General features: G+C 34.6%; 1 protein-coding gene across 1 annotated transcript; it reads right to left on the bottom strand.

Annotated features, from left to right (window-relative positions):
• Nucleotides 1-217: 217 nt before the first annotated feature.
• LOC144969169 (acid-sensing ion channel 1-like) lies at nucleotides 218-1,752 on the bottom strand. The gene has a single exon (XM_078908276.1). The coding sequence runs from the start codon at nucleotides 1,750-1,752 to the stop codon at nucleotides 292-294; it is 1,461 nt and encodes a 486-aa protein (XP_078764402.1). The 3' UTR covers nucleotides 218-291.
• Nucleotides 1,753-18,790: the final 17,038 nt, after the last annotated feature.

Here is an 18,790-nt window from a genome sequence, read left to right as displayed (position 1 = left end):
ACCATCAACACTTAGCATGTTGTTAAGTAATAGTAATTTTTTTCCGAGAGAGTCTATGCTGTTAACAGCCAGGTACTCACTTTTACACCTGAATACGACGCGAGAATGAGAATAAACAATATTTTCCAAGGTCTAAACCGTGCGCCGCTCAGAGCGGGACTCGAATCCACGACCTTTTGATCGAAAGGCGAGTGCCATACCGCCGCAAGACCCCATAGTCGCACTATAGCAAAAAGAGAAATAATATTTTAATGTTCCATTTAGATGACCTAGAAAAAATGCTATAAAAATTCATTTCCGGTGAACTATTCTAAAAATTCCAAGTTTTACTGACGTCAGAATGAATTCCAGACATTCCAACATGGTTAAGATACTGGCCCCTAAAAATAGTCCCAGGTATCCTCCGACGGTCGCCGTGATTCCTATCAACGTCATTTCCGGTTCATGTCGAACTATTTCAACGTTTGTCGTTTTTGCCTGGAGTACAATATGGATGTAATCCTCTGAATCTGGTTTATTGAAATATTCACTTTTGTGGTGTTTGCCAAATGGCATCGTGGAGTGTGTAATTTCAATCACTGACTTGTCACATTCGTGTAGACACTGAGCTGTGAGCGTGCTGAGGTGCGTGAATTGAATAGGATAATAGCAAACATAATGTTGACGGTACGAACACTCGCTGATATTCTGATCTTTATAGAAATCAACAAATTCCTCCATTACACAACGACACACGTCAGCCGATATGTTCTGGTACAGTTCATGATAGCAATTTTCGAAAGTGTATACAGAAAACTTTTTCAATGGGTTTACAAAGTCATCAGAGTTGACTCTTTCAAGACAGTTTTCATCTCCAAAAGACTGATATGGCCGAGGCAGAAAGTGATACTCAGTCTCGGAGAATAACACAGACGTAGCCAGTCCAGTCGATACCATGAAAGGGTTTCCTTGACCTCCTAAAGTTCCATGAGGACCCAAATGAAGAAAGAGACCAGCTCCAAAGTAATCATTTGTCCCTGCAACGCTATGCACAGACTTTGGAATGGCGATGAGAAATTCAATAAATGCCTCTTTGGATAATTCGGGTAAAACAGGAGATTTCATATCTTCAAACATGTCTGCTGCAGAAAAGCATGTTCTATCAAAATAAATGTGTCGTCTTACAAACTTTGTTCCGTTTATAACATTATTCCTCCAATATATCAAATGTTCCAAAATAATGTCCTTTTTTGAAAATCCATATGTTTTAAATATTTCAGAATACGGAAGGTCGAGCATATTCTGAACTCCCGGATCTTTTGACTCAAAATTTCGATCAACTGCGAAAAAATTTATAGCATTGCTGGAATTGATAATTTTTCTGTAGTCAAATGAATTAATGAGGCAAAGAGTAATTGCTGGAGTGTTGATGTGTGAATCTCTTCGATAATTCCAGACACTTTTTACCGGATATTCCCTGTAAGTAAGCAGAAGTGAGACAAGAATATAAGTTGATGCACTCATCATAACGAGCACCATCACGCACCAGAAGATTCGACTCATCAATATTCGATCTTTTTCCTGGACATAAAACAAACCGTGCAACGAAGTCTTTGAGGCAAAGCTCTCCCACTCTGGGATTTTGCACATTGTTGTCGACCTACTTTCATCAGTTTCATATCCCTTCTCTCTCTTTGTCACAATTTCTTTTGTATTAGTATCTGTATCATGAGATAATTCTTCTTTTGTCTTAATCTTCTCGTCAATTTTCATTTTTATCCCCAGTAATTTAGTCAGTATCGTGTTTTATGATAGATCAAACATCAGGGAGGGGGTCACAATTCATGGTCACAATAAACTTTCTTAGCCAAGAAAGATTTTATGTCGATGTTTATCTGTAATGTAAAAGAGACAGATTCAACTGTTTTATAATTTCTCATGTTAGCAAAATATGACACAGAGAAATATGATAAACAAAAACCATTATAATAGCATTCTGGCTGTACCACATCACATTGAGAAAGCAATCGGAGGGATCAAATTTTTTTTTTTGGTGTGTTTTTTTTTCGTAAGGTCCACTTGATTATTTCTCGAATGATGACACGTCGACATGCTCATATTTTCAGGTCTGATAAGCGAAGGCAATAATAGGATAGATTTAACATTGTTATAATGGGCAATATTTTGTGTTGGTTTGATAATATTTCCAATGAGACAACAATGAGACTATAACGATCTGGGTTATCGGACGTACCTCCAATAAGTGTCCGTCGCGACAGGTTTCAATTGGCTTTAACAGTCATGACGTCACTTCCATCGTAATGACTCATAGTAACTTAGTAACTGGCTTTAAACTATCTGAGCAATGGTGGAAATATTTCTCCGACGAGCATAAAAGAGTATCTAGAAGAGAAAAACATTATAAATATGATCATGTTTTGACTTTTATACATTCTGATCACATGACATATGTAAAGTTCAAGCCAGCATGAAGAATAAAAAGTACCAATTTTCTTTGTTTAGAACCACGCTGCTCACCGTTGCTGGGCGACGTGACATCAGACTATTGAATCCAATTCGATAGCCGATGATAATGATTTGTTAAATCAAATCTTAATTTGTTCATTGCCCTATCAAAACGTGTTATATGTCTCGATAAAGAATTTATATTTGAGAAACACAACCGATGTCTATAGATAGAATGAAGTTGACGTCACTAGGGTCTTTTTGCCACTCACGTTTATAAGTAATTCTCACTCAACTGCATTAACCAGACTATAAATGTTCAAGATTACACATAGTTGTGTGTGTTGGTCCGTTATACTTCAGGATGGCAATGTTGTGAGCTTCTTAGCCAAGCGCATTCTATCTATATTTCTGATCAAAACGCAAACCACTTGGACTAGTACTAATGACATTCCATTCTTTATATTTAAGAAAAACTAACCATGATTCTCGGTAAAAATATCAAATATTTTAGACTAATGAAAACAATATAAACCCACAGGTCCCAGTTTTGGATTATTTGCCTAGATGAGGATCGTTTTAATCGATCGATATTTGAAGGGCGAGTTTTTTGGCCAAAATATTAAAAATGTGTTTTTTTTCCAGAATGAGGCAGCATAACTGACAAATCTTTGAGATTGGATATGTTTGATTTTACTAACCCTGCCTCGTAAATGAATAAAAGAATAGTAATCAAATAATCAGGTAAACTGGAGATAAAGATAACGGGAGTAAATCTGACTCATGAATAAGGGAACAACACAAAACAAACGACGTTTCAGATAAACACACGCGAGCCAAGTGGAACACTTAGCATATGAAAACCACAACTGCTCTATGGACAAAGTAGCTTATGCAAATAATAAATGTTCACATTGTTATAGCAACTATATATAAATTTCAATGTTAATTTTCCACTCTGAAATTAAACATTTGAATGATTTCATAAATGGGACACTTAACATATGGAAAAACTACTGCTCGATAGACAAAGTTGCTTATGCAGATAATAAATAAATGTTCACATTCTTATAGCAACTGTATCCAAATTTCAATGTTAATTTTCCTCTCTGGAATTAAATTTGAATGATTTCATATTTCCCAATTCAATGGCTGTGTAGATGTTAATATTCCAATATACCCGATTTTAGTCATTGGGCCCAGTCTCTGATGGTTTGCATTCTATAGGTCAGAATCAGCGTGGGTGCGCAACCGGATGCGCGGGTTGACGGAGGTAGGAAACAATAACAAACCCACATGGTTGCCATTACCTCCACCATCATTCTCGCTCACGGTTTGTGGAAAGCACTTCATTACAGGCACGTAATAGTGAATCTAGTTTTTGTTTGAACATTTCTATTATTATTCTTTGTAAATTGACCCATATTAAAAGAAACATACAAACAAAACAGGCATGACCAGTCACTAACAATGCCGTGTAGTGTGTAGACAGTAACACAGTACGGTGAACATGACTGACACTGGGATCGGAATGTCGGAACCCATGAGTCGTTCGCAACTCTGCCTCACGTATTCATTTAATCAGTCAATTTAATTTTATTAAGCTTGTGTAAAACATACAAACAAAAAAGACATGACCAGTCACTAACAATGCAGTGTAGTGTGTAGACAGTAACACGGTACGGTGAACATGAATGACACTGGGATCGGAATGTCGGAACACAGTAGTCGTTCGCAACTCAGCCTCGCGTACTCATTTAATCAGTCAATTTAAATTTCATTTAGCTTGCCTATTCTTCAAGTTTATGATATATTCACTTTTTCTATTTAAAAAGGGTAATCCAAACAGACCATAAAAACGATTTTATAATAAGCCGACTTCAACTTCCATCACTTACGACACGAACTTATTTTGGGTGGGTTTTTTTAACAAAACCGTTTGACTCAAACTAAAGCTTCGGCATTGGATAAGGAGCGAGGTCCCTGTTGCCATCTTGCTTAGTTTATACAGAGACTGGGTTGCCAGCTTGGCTGTTCTTGATAAATAGTAGTAAATAGCACAACCTTGTGCAATGAGAGATAGAGAGAGAGAGAGATTTTGAACAAAAAACGAATATCTCTCTCTCTCTCTCTTACCCTCTCTCTCTCTCTCTTGCCCTCTCTCTCTCACTCTCTCTCTCTCTCTCTCTCTCTCTCCTCTCTCTCCCTCTCTCTCTCTCTTCCTATTTCATCTGTCACACTGTTTGACAATCTTCTTCACCTGGCTCACTTGTACTTGTAATATCGGGTGTAAGGTAAAATTTTGAACAATTATTATTATTTATAAAATGCAGAAACTTTGCAAATAAACCGATAGACTAGATATTAATTCGATTCGAAAAGTGAAACACAAAAGGAGAATTTGCGAATACCCGGTCCAGACATAAGCGTCATGGTCTTATTTATAAAGTGCAGAATCTTTGCAAATAAACGGATAAAATAGAGATTAATTCGATTCGAAAAGTGGAACACAAAAGCAGAATGTGCGAATGCCCGGTCCAGACATAAGTGTTATGGTCTTATTTATAAAATCTAGAAACTTTGAAAATAAACGGACAAGATAGAGATTCATTCGATTCGAAAAGTGGAACACAAAAGCAGAATTTGCGAATGCCCGGTCCAGACATAAGCGTTATGGTCTTATTTATAAAGTGCAGAAACTTTGCAAATAAACAGATAAGATAGAGATTCATTCGATTCGAAAAGTGGAACACAAAAGCAGAATTTGCGAATGCCCGTCCAGACATAAGCGCTATGGTCTTATTTATAAAGTGCAGAAACTTTGCAAATAAACGGATAAGATAGAGATTCATTCGATTCGAAAAGTGGAACACAAAAGCAGAATTTGCGAATGCCCGGTCCAGACATAAGCGCTATGGTCTTATTTATAAAGTGCAGAAACTTTGCAAATAAACGGATAAGATAGAGATTCATTCGATTCGAAAAGTGGAACACAAAAGCAGAATCTGCGAATGCCCGGTCCAGACATAAGCGTTATGGTCTTATTTATAAAGTGCAGAAACTTTGCAAATAAACGGATAGACTAGATGTTATTTCGATTCGAAAAGTGGAACACAAAAGGAAAATTTGTGAATACCCAGTCCAGACATAAGCGTCATAGTCCTATTTATAAAGTACAGAATCTTTGCAAATAGACGGATAAAATAGAGATTAATTCGATTCGAAAAGTGGAACACAAAAGCAGAATTTGCGAATGCCCGGTCCAGACATAAGCGCTATGGTCTTATTTATAAAGTGCAGAAACTTTGCAAATAAACGGATAAGATAGAGATTCATTCGATTCGAAAAGTGGAACACAAAAGCAGAATCTGCGAATGCCCGGTCCAGACATAAGCGTTATGGTCTTATTTATAAAGTGCAGAAACTTTGCAAATAAACAGATAAGATAGAGATTCATTCGATTCGAAAAGTGGAACACAAAAGGAAAATTTGCGAATACCCAGTCCAGACATAAGCGTCATAGTCCTATTTATAAAGTACAGAATCTTTGCAAATAGACGGATAAAATAGAGATTAATTCGATTCGAAAAGTGGAACACAAAAGCAGAATTTGCGAATGCCCGGTCCAGACATAAGCGCTATGGTCTTATTTATAAAGTGCAGAAACTTTGCAAATAAACGGAAAAAACAGATTAATTCTAATCGAACAGTGGAACACAAAGGCAGAATCTGCGAACAACCGGTCCAGACATAAGCGTTATGGTCTTATTTATAAAATCTAGAAACTTTGCAAATAAACGGATAAAATAGAGATTAATTCGATTCGAAAAGTGGAACACAAAAGCAGAATTTGCGAATGCCCGGTCCAGACATAAGCGTTATGGTCTTATTAATAAAATGCAGAAACTTTGCAAATAAACGGATAGACTAGATATTAATTCGATTCGAAAAGTGGAACACAAAAGCAGAATTTGCGAATGCCCGGTCCAGACATAAGCGCTATGGTCTTATTTATAAAGTGCAGAAACTTTGCAAATAAACGGAAAAAATAGAGATTAATTCTAATCGAACAGTGGAACACAAAGGCAGAATTTGCGAACAACCGGTCCAGACATAAGCGTTATGGTCTTATTTATAAAGTGCAGAAAATTTGCAAATAAACGGATAAGATAGAGATATATTCGATTCGAAAAGTGGAACACAAAAGCAGAATTTGTGAATACCCGGTCCAGGCATAAGCGTCATGGTCTTGTTTAAATGAAACAATGCCATTAAAAAAAATATATGGTCAATGAGTAATTAAGCTAAATATGCGGAGTTCAAATAGATAATTTGATCTGTGAATTATTTTTATAATTAGCTGTTTTTATTCTCCATCATTTAGGTTATGTGATTAAGTTTATAATTGAAATACAAACTTTATCTCACTTATCAATGTTTTGCAATAAAGGAGAGTGTGAGTGAACCTGAGCAAAGGAAATTATTTGAGAGAGTGATATTTATCATGCTTTTCAGTTTGTAGTTGAATTCTAGAATGGATTCTTTATAGTTCTCATTGATTGTATGTCAGTATGTCAGTCTTTAGGACACCGATTACCCTAATGCGGCCACAATTTACAATGTGACGGCCACAAGCCCGTTAAACACAGAGTGGGGTATTGTTGTTTGCAAGTAATGCTATGGTTTTAATAGGATATCTGTCTCCTATTAAAATACATTCCTGTGTTGGATTTTGGATTAAATTCATGTCTTCTTCGGATTTTGGGATATTTAATTTTCATGGATTGTGATTGTGATTTTCAAGACTATTAATGTAAGTAAATGCCCAAATAGATATTTTTATTCATTTATTCTTTATTTTTTTTTTTAGTTTTGTTTTGTTTTGAAGCATTTATTATAAGAAATATTGTACATATGCACTTATACACCAAAGACTATATCCTTTCAACTGCTTATTATTATTATTATTATTATTATTATTATTATTATTATTATTATTATTATTATTATTGTTATTATTATTATTATTATTATTATTATTATTATTATTATTATTATTATTATTATTATTATTATTATTATTATTATTATTATATGATAATAATAATAATAATAATAATAATAATAATAATAATAATAATAATAATAATAATAATAATAATAATAATAATAATTAATAATAATAAGTGCATTGAGTGAAATCCCAATCATGGTTGCCCAAATAAAACTGGCGCTAGAATCCCGACTACCTGTCTAAACGAATGTTGTTTGTACGATACATACTAACTACACGTTCAATATCGGGGCAGAAAATATACGTTTGGTTTTATGAAATTAAAACAGTAGTCCCACATTGTTCTTTGATGTTATTTGTGGTTGCATTTGCTTTGAAACTTACACATTATATTGTGTTACATTGTTTACAAAATATTTCTGGTACTCGTATGCATGTGTAGTCAACGGACCACCGGTCAATCGTGTTCTTTATTATTTTATTATTAATTTTGGCTTGACATCTTACATATGTGAATTTGACAGGTTGTTATGGATGGTAATTATAACATTAAGTGATTTTTAAACATTTTTACGGCGTTTTAAATGTCTTTCTTGCATTCATTGCCGAGCACCTCCACTTTTCTGTTACTATTTTAACGATCAGCTGATTTTCTCTTGCCTCCCCTTTAATTTCGCGGACTTTTTTCAGAACGAGGCGTGGGAGTGGCTAATAAATTCGACTTGCGAAATTCCTTCAAATGTTTGCTTCAGTAATGGAACACCCAACATGAGGCAGGGAAAATAAGTATGACAAAGCAAACATCGTAATGTAGTGAGTGGAAAAGGCTGTTCTACTTTATTAGGGTGTTGAATGTTACCAATATTCTGGTTGTATACATTAGTATGCCGAAAGGGTGAGGCTGTTCTGCCGAACTCTGGAAAAACCCATATTTTAAAATTTGGCCAGAAAACTCGTCCTCCAAATATCGATCGATTTAAATGACCTTCATCTTGGTAAAAACTCTGAAACTAGGATCTTCGCGAAATATATATATATATATATATATATATATATATATATATATATATATATATATATATATATATATATATATATATATATATATATATATACTTTGCACACACACATACATGCGCATACACACCCTAACACAACCACAAAGGTTGGTCATAAGCTAGAAGTTATTTTTACGTCTTGATCTACCAGGAGCCCTGGGCTCAGAAGCTAAACAAATACCATTAGGACAAAACAAATACTGCAATGGACTGAATGCTTTGCATCATTGAGACCTTTTTTGGTTTATATGAAATAGTCCCATGTTACATATTATAGATGGATTGGAGCTGACGTGGAGGCGCTGTTTCCTTTTGATTACTATTTTTTCCTTTGCTAAAAAGAAGGGGTTCGGTCTTTGGTGAATTAAAAATGGTTAACAAAACGCATTAAGTCTTCTTTCTGTTGGTTTGTTAGATTGGTTGTCTGCTACAATAATGATACATAACTGTGTTGTCTGCCAGAATGGGTAAAACCTTTATTTAAACGTTACCTTTCTGCATATAGATAGAATGAAGTTCGATTCACTCGGGTCTTTGTTATTGATTTTTGCCATCCACGTTTGTGAGTAATTATCACTAAACTGTATTCTTCAGACTATAAACGTTCTAGGTTACACATAGTTTTGTGTGCTGGTCCGTTATACTTCCTGATGGCAATGTTGTGAGCTTCTTAGCCAAGTGCACACTATCTATACTACTCTTCTGAGGACGTCAACGAGGAATGAGGAAGTTCCGGAAATATGTTCCGTCGTCCAACTTGTTCTCTGACAGAATCCATTGTAGCTGTGGAGACGGAACTGGAGAATCAAACCCCAAGAGGGGTCGGGGTCTGTAGGTAAATCACACTTATTGTTTTTGACGTTCTGAGTTTACAAACGCATTTTCGAAACACATGTCCACAATTTTCACCTTTGTTTGAAACGTTTTGACACCGTGCTTCTGCTCCAGACTCCTTCTACCTGTAGGTGTGAGGCATTGATATTTGACCGACGTGCACTTATTTGCAAGTCTGATAACCCAGTTCCTTATGGGCTCATCACTGTTGTAATGGACATCTCTAAAAATGACGCAAAATATTGTCCATTAAACAATCTTAATATAGGCCCATAAATGGGTTCGGATGTCAGACCTGCATTTATGTACACTTTGTATTTGACCCATCGTCTTAACATGGTATTTATCGGGATGAAGTGGACCCGGAAAAATGGCAGTAGAATCAAAATTATTTATACCAAATACTGATATTTGAGATTAGGCAATGTAAGTGAATGAATATGGCTGCGCAGTCTCGATGGACGCATGCCGTGAATGTGTGCTTCACTTCGAGTTTGTCAGACTGTTTCTATTATCCAGTCAGTATCCATGTAAGTAAATGTATTCATTTTCCACAATGACGAATATAAAATACACCGGTTCCTGCTTTCTAGTTTCTCAATATGGTATTTTTTAAAAAGTAAAAAGAAAATAGAGCAACTGAAATGTCTTCGTCCTCGTCCTCGAGATAGTGTTCAAAATTTATGTTATGTAATGCATGCGAGGGTTTTCACCGTTAAACGCATACCCTTGTGATAAGAATATGGGAATTAAAATTGCACCTCTGGTAGCACGTCTGACCGGTAATCAGAAGGGCTGAGGTTCGATCCCGAGTCGAGGAATGTTGCTAATTTTTTGGGATGGTTTTTTTTCCTTGTATTTTTCTTTCTTGCTTTGTCATTAAAAATTGAGCTTTTTATATAGCGCAAAATCTACTAAATGTGCTCAAAGCGCTTTACAGGGGTCCCTGACTAACAGCAACAAGTAACATGTAGAACGAAACACGACGCTGTTAGGCTATATTACATTTTTTTTGTGACAGAGACAATGCTGTCAACGGCCAGGTACTCATTTTTCACCTGAGTACGGTGAGATAATGTGAGTAAAGAGCCTTTTCCAAGGACTCAACTGTGCGCCGAGTAAGGCTCGAACCCAGGATCTTCCGATCTGAAAGCGAGTGTCATACCACAAGACCACATAGCTGCAGTAATACACGCTTGTTCAGATCTTTTTCTTACACCAGTGCCTGATCCCTAGAGTCTCAATTTTATGTTTCAAAAAAAAAAAAAAAACCCCATGTCTGATGTTTGTGTCTATAAATTCAATTTTCATCACCCAGGCTATCCAGATATAAACCGCTTTGAGGCGGTGGGTCACAATTTGTAGCGAGTTGAAACTGAGACATAAAAGGTTAATATTTGAGAAATCATTTCGAATTTTTTCATTAGTTGTTGTTAGCTTTAATCCGGATTTTATTGCTAAAGTAAGGGAACCCCCCCCCCCCCCACCCAAAAAACAAAAAACAAAAAAAAAAAAACAAAACAAAAAAACAAAACAAAACAAAACAAAACAAAACAAAGTTGAGCTTTTATATAGAGCAATATCCACTTAACGTGCTCAAAGCGCTTTACAAAGCGTCAATAACCAACGGCAGCACGTAACATGTAGAACGATACATGACTAACGCTAGTTAGGCGATAATGCACATTATCGCTGTAGACGGCCAGGTACTCATTTTAAACTCGAGTACGGTGAGTGAATGTAAGTAAAGAGCCTTTTCCAAGTACTCAACTATGCGCCGAGCGAGGCTCAAACCCAGGACCTTCCGACCTGAAAGCGAGTGTCATACCAAAAGACCACATAGCGGCACAAAGAAGGAAGGAATAAAACAAAGAAACAAAGGGAAGTCTTTGAAGTATGGATTAGTCCAGATTTATTCATGATATGCATTACAGACGAAAAATCTATCAAGTCTCAACTAGATAGAATAAAACAAAAATTGGCATTAGGTCGATTGAATTAAATATAAAATGCACACTGGCTATGATATAGGAAATTATATAATAACGATTAAAAGTAATAGTTAATGTAATCAAAATATTTTTTAAAATTGACATAAACGAGAACGTAGATCACCTAGAACTGGCATTGATAAAGTCAAGTCATACAAACTTTGGAGGTGAAATATAGAGAACTAACATTTTTAAAGGATAAAAATTTTTGTGGAAAAAAACAAAACTTCTCTCGGGAGAAGGAAATGATTTTATCGTTAAATGCATAAAAATAAACGAATTATCGAATAATTTAATTATTTAAAATAGACATGGCAGAAACAGATCGTGTCTTCACTCTTTTGGTAAAAATAAAGGGGCTTTACAAAACTGTTTAACCAGTTAATTGCTGTACCGAGGAAAAAAATGTATTTAAAAATTTGGCCAGAAATCTCGTCCTTCAAATATCGAAGGATTTAAATGACCCCCATCTTGACCAAAAAAAAAAAACAAACAAAACTCCCAAACCTGGGACTTGTAAAGTCCCATGTTTGAGAGTTCATTGCCAAGATGAGGGTCATTTAAATCGATCGATATTTGAAGGACGAGTTTTCTGACCAAATTATTAAATACGTTTTTCCATAGTACGGCAGTTAACTGGTTAGCAAAGAATTGTTTGAAGTTATAGCAATGCTGATCAATAACATAAGAATCTCTGAAGCAGTAATGTATGGAAAATACCTGTAGAAGACCAGAGCGGTTTATCGACAAGAGTCCCAATCGGCCTTTGTTACTGTATCAGATAGATCATTTTTGTTCTATCCCGGCTGTAAGTTGGAGTGTTTTGGTATTTACAATTATAGGGTAGATAGTAGAGATTTTTATCAGTGATAAAAATAAGTTAAAATACATTTTAGAGTTAAAAAAAAGATCACACGGGTCAAATTTAAAAAATAAAAAAAGGTTAGCAAGACAAAAAGAAGAAACTAATATTATACATCGTCATAAATACATTGAATCAAGTGTTCATTGATGCACTTCGGTTAAAGGAAATTATGTAATGTGATCATCATCATCATCATCATCATCATCATCATCATCATCATCATCATTATCATCATCATTATCATCATAGCTTGTCGCTCCAACACCGAACCCACTCCACAGCATCTGGGGAGCAGACCGTAGCCATCGTTTACTTTAGCCTGACTGACCAAAAAATTACGTCAAAAGGCAAGTCTTTGGTCGCAAAAGAAAACAAATCGTGAGTTGTATTCAATAGTTTAAATAATGGGAGAACTTGTTTCCTTGAGCACTACTAACACAACAAGTCACTAGACGCTGCACAAACCTAAAAAATGACGTCAAACTATAAGTCCTAGAGGGTTCTAGTGTCTGGTTATGTTTTAACGATCGCTATGAGCAGACTCTTTGATCGTGATCAGTGCACATGTAATGTAATGTAATGTAATGTAATCATTGATTTCTAAAACAAGCAGAATCGACAAAGAGCACTAATGCGCTTCAAAGATAATACGTAACACAAAATGCAAAAATTATAATTACTCAAAAGCCTGTCTGAATAGGAATGTTTTCAAAAGTTACCGAAAATTGTATCGAGCATTTTATTTTTATATTACGCTTTTATATAACGTAATATCCACTAAACGTGCTCAAAGAGCTTTACAAGGGATCCCTGGCCAACAGTAACATTTAACATTTAAGACGGGACATGACGTCGATATTACACTTTTTTCCCGGTCAGTGACAACGCTATTAACGGCCAGGTACTCATTTTAACCCCGAGTACGGTGAGAGAATGTGAGTAAAGAGCCTTCTCCGAGAACTCAACTATGCGCCGAGCGAGTCTCGAACCCAAGCTAATTATTGGTAAAATCTCTTTTTTCTTTCTTTTCTCCCCCCCCCCCCCCCCCAAATGTCATACTACTAGACCACATAGCCGGACAACTTACTAAGCTTGGGGGCGTCTTTGATTTCTTTATCTAATTTGTTCCATACTTTTGGGGCCCCGACAGAGAAAGATTATTTCAGCGAGAGATACTGTCAGTAGTACTCTGCCGTACTATGGAAAAAACCCATATTTTAAAATTTGACCAGAAAACTCGTTCTTCAAATATCGACCGATTTAAATGACCCCAATCTTGGCAAAAAAAAAAAACACCAAAAAACCACCTCTCAAAACTGGAATGTCTCTCGCCAAAATTTTAAAAACGTTTTTGTTTAGAATACGACGAAATGGAGAGAGAATCTAAGCATGTTGTCTTTTCCATTTAAAAACTGAAAAGAATTCTTTTTAAAAAAACATACAAAACAAAAAACAAAAAAACCAAAACAAAACAAAAGAAAGTAAAACAAAAATAAAAACAAACAAACAAACAAACAAAAATAAAAACAAAACAAGACCAAAAAACAAAACAAAACAAAACAGATAAAAACAAAAAGCAAAACAAACAAACAATCAAACGATTTAAGTTGCCAAAATATTTTAGATATACATAAAATGCAAAAATACTTGTCCATCCGGTGCCCATCACTGAAATGGAGGGAGAATCTAGGCATCGACTTAATCCAAATAATATCTACTCAAATTCAATAATCAAATAAATTCTTTTTAAAAACCACGATTTACATTGCTAATATATTTTAGATAATATATAAAATGCAAAAAATACGTTTCATATCATTTAATTAGATGAAAATCGAGACAAATTATGCATAGTTAGTTCTCTTCAATATCATAATGTAGAATAATGTATATAAAGGCATCCCAATAAAAAGGCATTGACACAAATTAAAATATCTTCAAATTACTTCAACGAACATTAATACGAATTATAAAAGTAAAGACAAACTACACTATGTTTTGTTTGTTTTTGTTTTTAGAGCGCTTGCAACGCATTAAGGTCATAGCAGCGCCAGTAAAAAGAATAAAATGGGAGCCAAGAAAATGTAAGACGAAGGGGAATTGGTTCAAATAGGAAACAGATGTAGATTTCAAGAGCAAAGTGTGTATGAAAGGTGCCAGACAAATCAAGAAAGAAAAATACAAGAAAAAAAAAACATCTAAAAAAAATCAGACTACCTCGATTGAGTATTGAACCTCAGATCTTCTGATTCCTGGTCAGCAGACTGATTTTTTGGGATGGTATTTTTTCTTGTTTTTTCTTTCTTGCTTTGTTTGGCACCTTTCAAACACAATTGTTCGGATCCTTAACTTATTGGATCGTATAATCGAATTTGGTCGACTTTAAAATACGTAAGATTGAACTGTTTATTCAGAAAATTGACCTTTTCAAAAAAAAACAAAAGAAATCGTATTAGATTGTTACCATTGTAAATGCAATTAGGTCTAAACAGACAAGAACAAAAGGGATAGGAATTAAAGAAAAGCAGTGAATTTGAATGAATATAAAATAAGGAAAGATGATGATGATGGCTGTGGTGAAAAAGCAACAATGACGAGACGACGAAGATGATGGTGATGATAATGATGATGTTAATGATATGATGATGATGATAATGATGATGATGATGATGATAATGATGATGATGATGATGATGATGATGATGATGATGATGATGATGATGATGATGATGATGGTAGGGGTGATCATTATGATGATGCTAATGATAAGTGTGAAAATGCTGCTGATAGTTTTAATGGCAATAACATTTTGATCATTCAATAGATTCAAAAAATGAAAATAAAAACACCACATAAAACAATCAAAAATTAATAGTATTCGGATTACTTGCGTTATTTGCTCACAAACTTGTTACCATTACGGACAGCTTTGAATGCAGGGCACTAGATTAACTATAATTCACAATAATATTGCTTTTATTCAACAAGTAAAATGCATGCTTTACTATGTCGTTAACTGATGTTATCTTTTATTCAAGGCCCATTTCTTCATAAAATAAAACTAAAAAGTGTACGTTTCAGGTTTTCCCCTTTTTGAACAAAAATACGCTGAATGAAACACTGTAGACGTAGTACATTCGTCTTTAGTGTTTCATTCATCGTGATCGTGATTCGTTGATAAACGGGAAACCCGAAACGTTCACTTTATCTCTTACATTCAACTTCACATTGTTGTTTTCTTAAAAATAAAAGAAGGAAAGGGAAGGCCATCTTGATTCTATTTTAAATTTTCGGACATTGGATTAAACTGAGGTCTGGAAACAAATTGACATATCATATATTATAGAGAAGGCACAGGTCTAGGATAGAAATGTGAAAAAGTGTGTATGATATAATGAACCGGAGTCAAACCCCAGTCCAAGCAGACTGATGTGTTTTGTTTTTCTCGTATTTTTCTTTCTGCTTTGTCCAGCACTTTTCAAAATTGGAAAAAAAAGTTTTTCCTAAACAGTATGACTTGATAGCTAGGTATATATATATATATATATATATATATATTATATATATATGTATAATATTATATATTATAATTATATAATTATATAATATATAAATTCTGATAACCCAAATTGGAAATAAATAAAAACTGAATTCTATGTTCCACGTAACAAAATATCTATCATTTAATTTATTCAATGACGAAAACATCTATTAAAAAAATGAATCATAACTTTGGGGTTGGTTACGAATCAATTAATTATTATCCTTGTTGTCCATGAAAATTATTGTAATACTGAAATATCACAGTATTCTATTCGATTAATTTCGTTTCATTTCATACAAGTTACCTATTTTTACTCTATCCATTATTCTCATTATCACATCGTCCATGAAATAGTACATTGTCATGTTCTGACGAAACAGGTTTTTATTAAATTTTGGTCAGAAAACTACTATACCTCAAATGCCTTCTTTTACAAAGAAGTTCCAAAGAAAATTTTATATTAAAGCATTAATCGTTGACTGCTTTTTTTTTGGTCATTGGATAAGGGGAATAGTTTTAATCCTGAGACGTTCTGTGCTGTGTTAAGTAATTTGTTGTTTTCTCTTGCTGTTATTTTGTTTCAATACATTTTACTGGACAGCCCAAAGCTAATACAAGCGATACAATGATTAAAAAGGAAAATAAAATCAAGACTCAGTTAAGTATAATGTATATGTAAAGTGAATCACGTGTCTGTACGGACTTCAGGAATTTCTCTGTTATCGGGCAATGTTCTGAGTTAACGACATGCTGTGGTGTAAATTTCAAACTTGCAGCGCACTTTTGGAGTGATATGCTTCTTGTGAATTGAGAGAGCTATAACCATAACAGATTACTGAAATGTTGTGTACATTCTGCACTTCTGTACGGCCCAGAAACATGGAGGATAAATGGAGACCCGGAAAGTCGAATAGCTGCATTTGAAAAAAGAAAAAGTCCACTGAGGCAATCTGCAATATTCTCAATCTACGGCCGGAGTTACTGAGACAAGGAAATTAAAATACTTTGGCCACACTAAACGGCATAAGAGAAACTGTAAAGTCATCTCCGAAGGAAAAGTAGAAGACAAGAAATTAGTGTAATTTTGAAATGGTTAAAGACTTGTAAAATAATAAAGCAAGACGATGAAAAACAATAAACAACACAATTTAAACTATTGGGGATGTCATTAAAGGCATTGTTTATTCTATAATTTTTTAAAAGGACATCTTCTCCACTAACACTTTGCCAAGCCTATAAATAATTTGAATTAAAAAGGCAGATAACAAGAGTTATCAAAACCCGGCTCTACGTTATAAAACTGATTAACGGTAAATGCGAAACACTATAGAGTGTCAATAATCACTTTGAATAACAGATAAAGGGATCTTTTTGAACAATGAGTGATAAACTTTATGTGATGACAAAGCTCAGCTATTGGAAATGAGAAAATGAATTAGTGATTTATTGCGTTGCCTCTCCCTGTGACTTCGCCTCCTATTTTTATTAATTTATGGAATATTCAAAGTTTCATTAAAAAAATATATGAATTGATAGAAGTCAGTTGCGTATCTCAAAGGTTTTTGACCTCAAGTGTCAAAGTCTCAAAATCACGAGTATCGTAAATGGGTTTCTTTGCACATTTTCATTGATAAATATAAAGTGCTCTTGGGAGTTTTTAAAAATTATTTCTAGATAGATACCGCTATTCCACAATGGATAGTTTGGTATTCTACTTAAACATACACCCAAGGATGGCTGAACATTTGAGCTGAACGTAAAGGTATGTCAAGTTGTCGTAAGCACTGGATTTATTGACGTTTCGGTGCTAAAGAATGTTCACAGTTGGCTTCGGATGTAACAGTAGGATCAGCCTCCAATATATATATCCTTTCTTAAAAAAATATAGCATTGTGGAGAACATTGTGCTTATTTGAGTCAATAAAAAAATTGATACGGCGCACAACTCTACTGAAAGATTTGAAAATTAGAAATGTATTTTTTACAGATAGATAAACAGATAACTTGATTTCCTTTTATAATTTAAAGTCAGTTTGAAAGTTCGTTGAGTCAAGCAGATAATATCATAAAATATGTACCGACGACACTTGGCTCCCAAAATCAACTAATTTTGACACTGTAAAAAGTTGTCAATTTGCGTCATCTATTTATGACATCAAGTATTATTATTACTTCCGTTGTGTTGTTGATTTAGCGGTGATCAGTTTTGTTATGATATGTTTGTGTGTGTGTGTGTGTGTGTGTGTATATATGTTTGTGTGTGTGTTGTGTGTGGTGTATACATCTTCTCTTCGTGTGTTGTGTGTGTGTGTGTGTGTGTGTTTGGCATTTTTCAGCAAATCGTGGCATTCATAGTGATATTATTCACTTGATCACATGAAGGTATTTCAGTCGCCATTTTGATTCTTTTTTTACTATTAGGGTAAGCTCGAGAGGTTAGTCATAAGTGTTATTAAAGGTGCTAGGATGTTTGTTTTTCCATAAGTTAAGTAAAGGGGAGACATTCCGAAAGCTCCTACATCCCCAGTATTCTTTAAATATGTATTTTCACCGTTGATATTTTGTCAGGCATTTATTTATTCAGTTTGTCATATAGAAGTATTTTAAAAACTCTAGAACAAACCTTGATCGATTTGTGAAAGTTTGAAATTTCCTAATTTGACCATTGTTTTGATTTTCGGCCGCCATTGTGATTTGTTAAGTATTGAAAGGTAGTGCAAAGCAGTCCGAGAGCTGTTTTTTTCTATTAGGGTTAGCTCGAGAGGTTAGTCATAAGTGTTATTAAAGGTGCTAGGGTGTTTGTTTTTCCATAAGTTAAGTAAAGGGGAGACATTCCGAAAGCTCCTACATCCCCAGTATTCTTTAAATTTGTATTTTCACCTTTGATCTTTTGTCAGCACGGTGGTAGAACAGCACATTCAACGTTCAAAATTCCAATTCCAATAACGGATAACAGCACCTGTAGCATCAGTCGCCAATCAGACACAGCTAAGTTACTGAAGAGTAGTTCTCTCATAATTTGGGATGAAGCACCTATGA

The sequence above is a fragment of the Berghia stephanieae genome, chromosome 3, assembly GCF_034508935.2.
Source record: "Berghia stephanieae isolate SIO BIC M18660-M18661 chromosome 3, UCSD_Bste_1.3, whole genome shotgun sequence".
Taxonomy (NCBI): domain Eukaryota; kingdom Metazoa; phylum Mollusca; class Gastropoda; order Nudibranchia; family Aeolidiidae; genus Berghia; species Berghia stephanieae.
This window is presented reverse-complemented; position numbering and strand designations above follow the sequence as displayed.

Excerpts from the sequence above, each read along its gene's own strand:
- LOC144969169 (XM_078908276.1), bottom strand. The coding sequence starts at position 1,752 with ATGAAAATTGACGAGAAGATTAAGACAAAAGAAGAATTATCTCATGAT.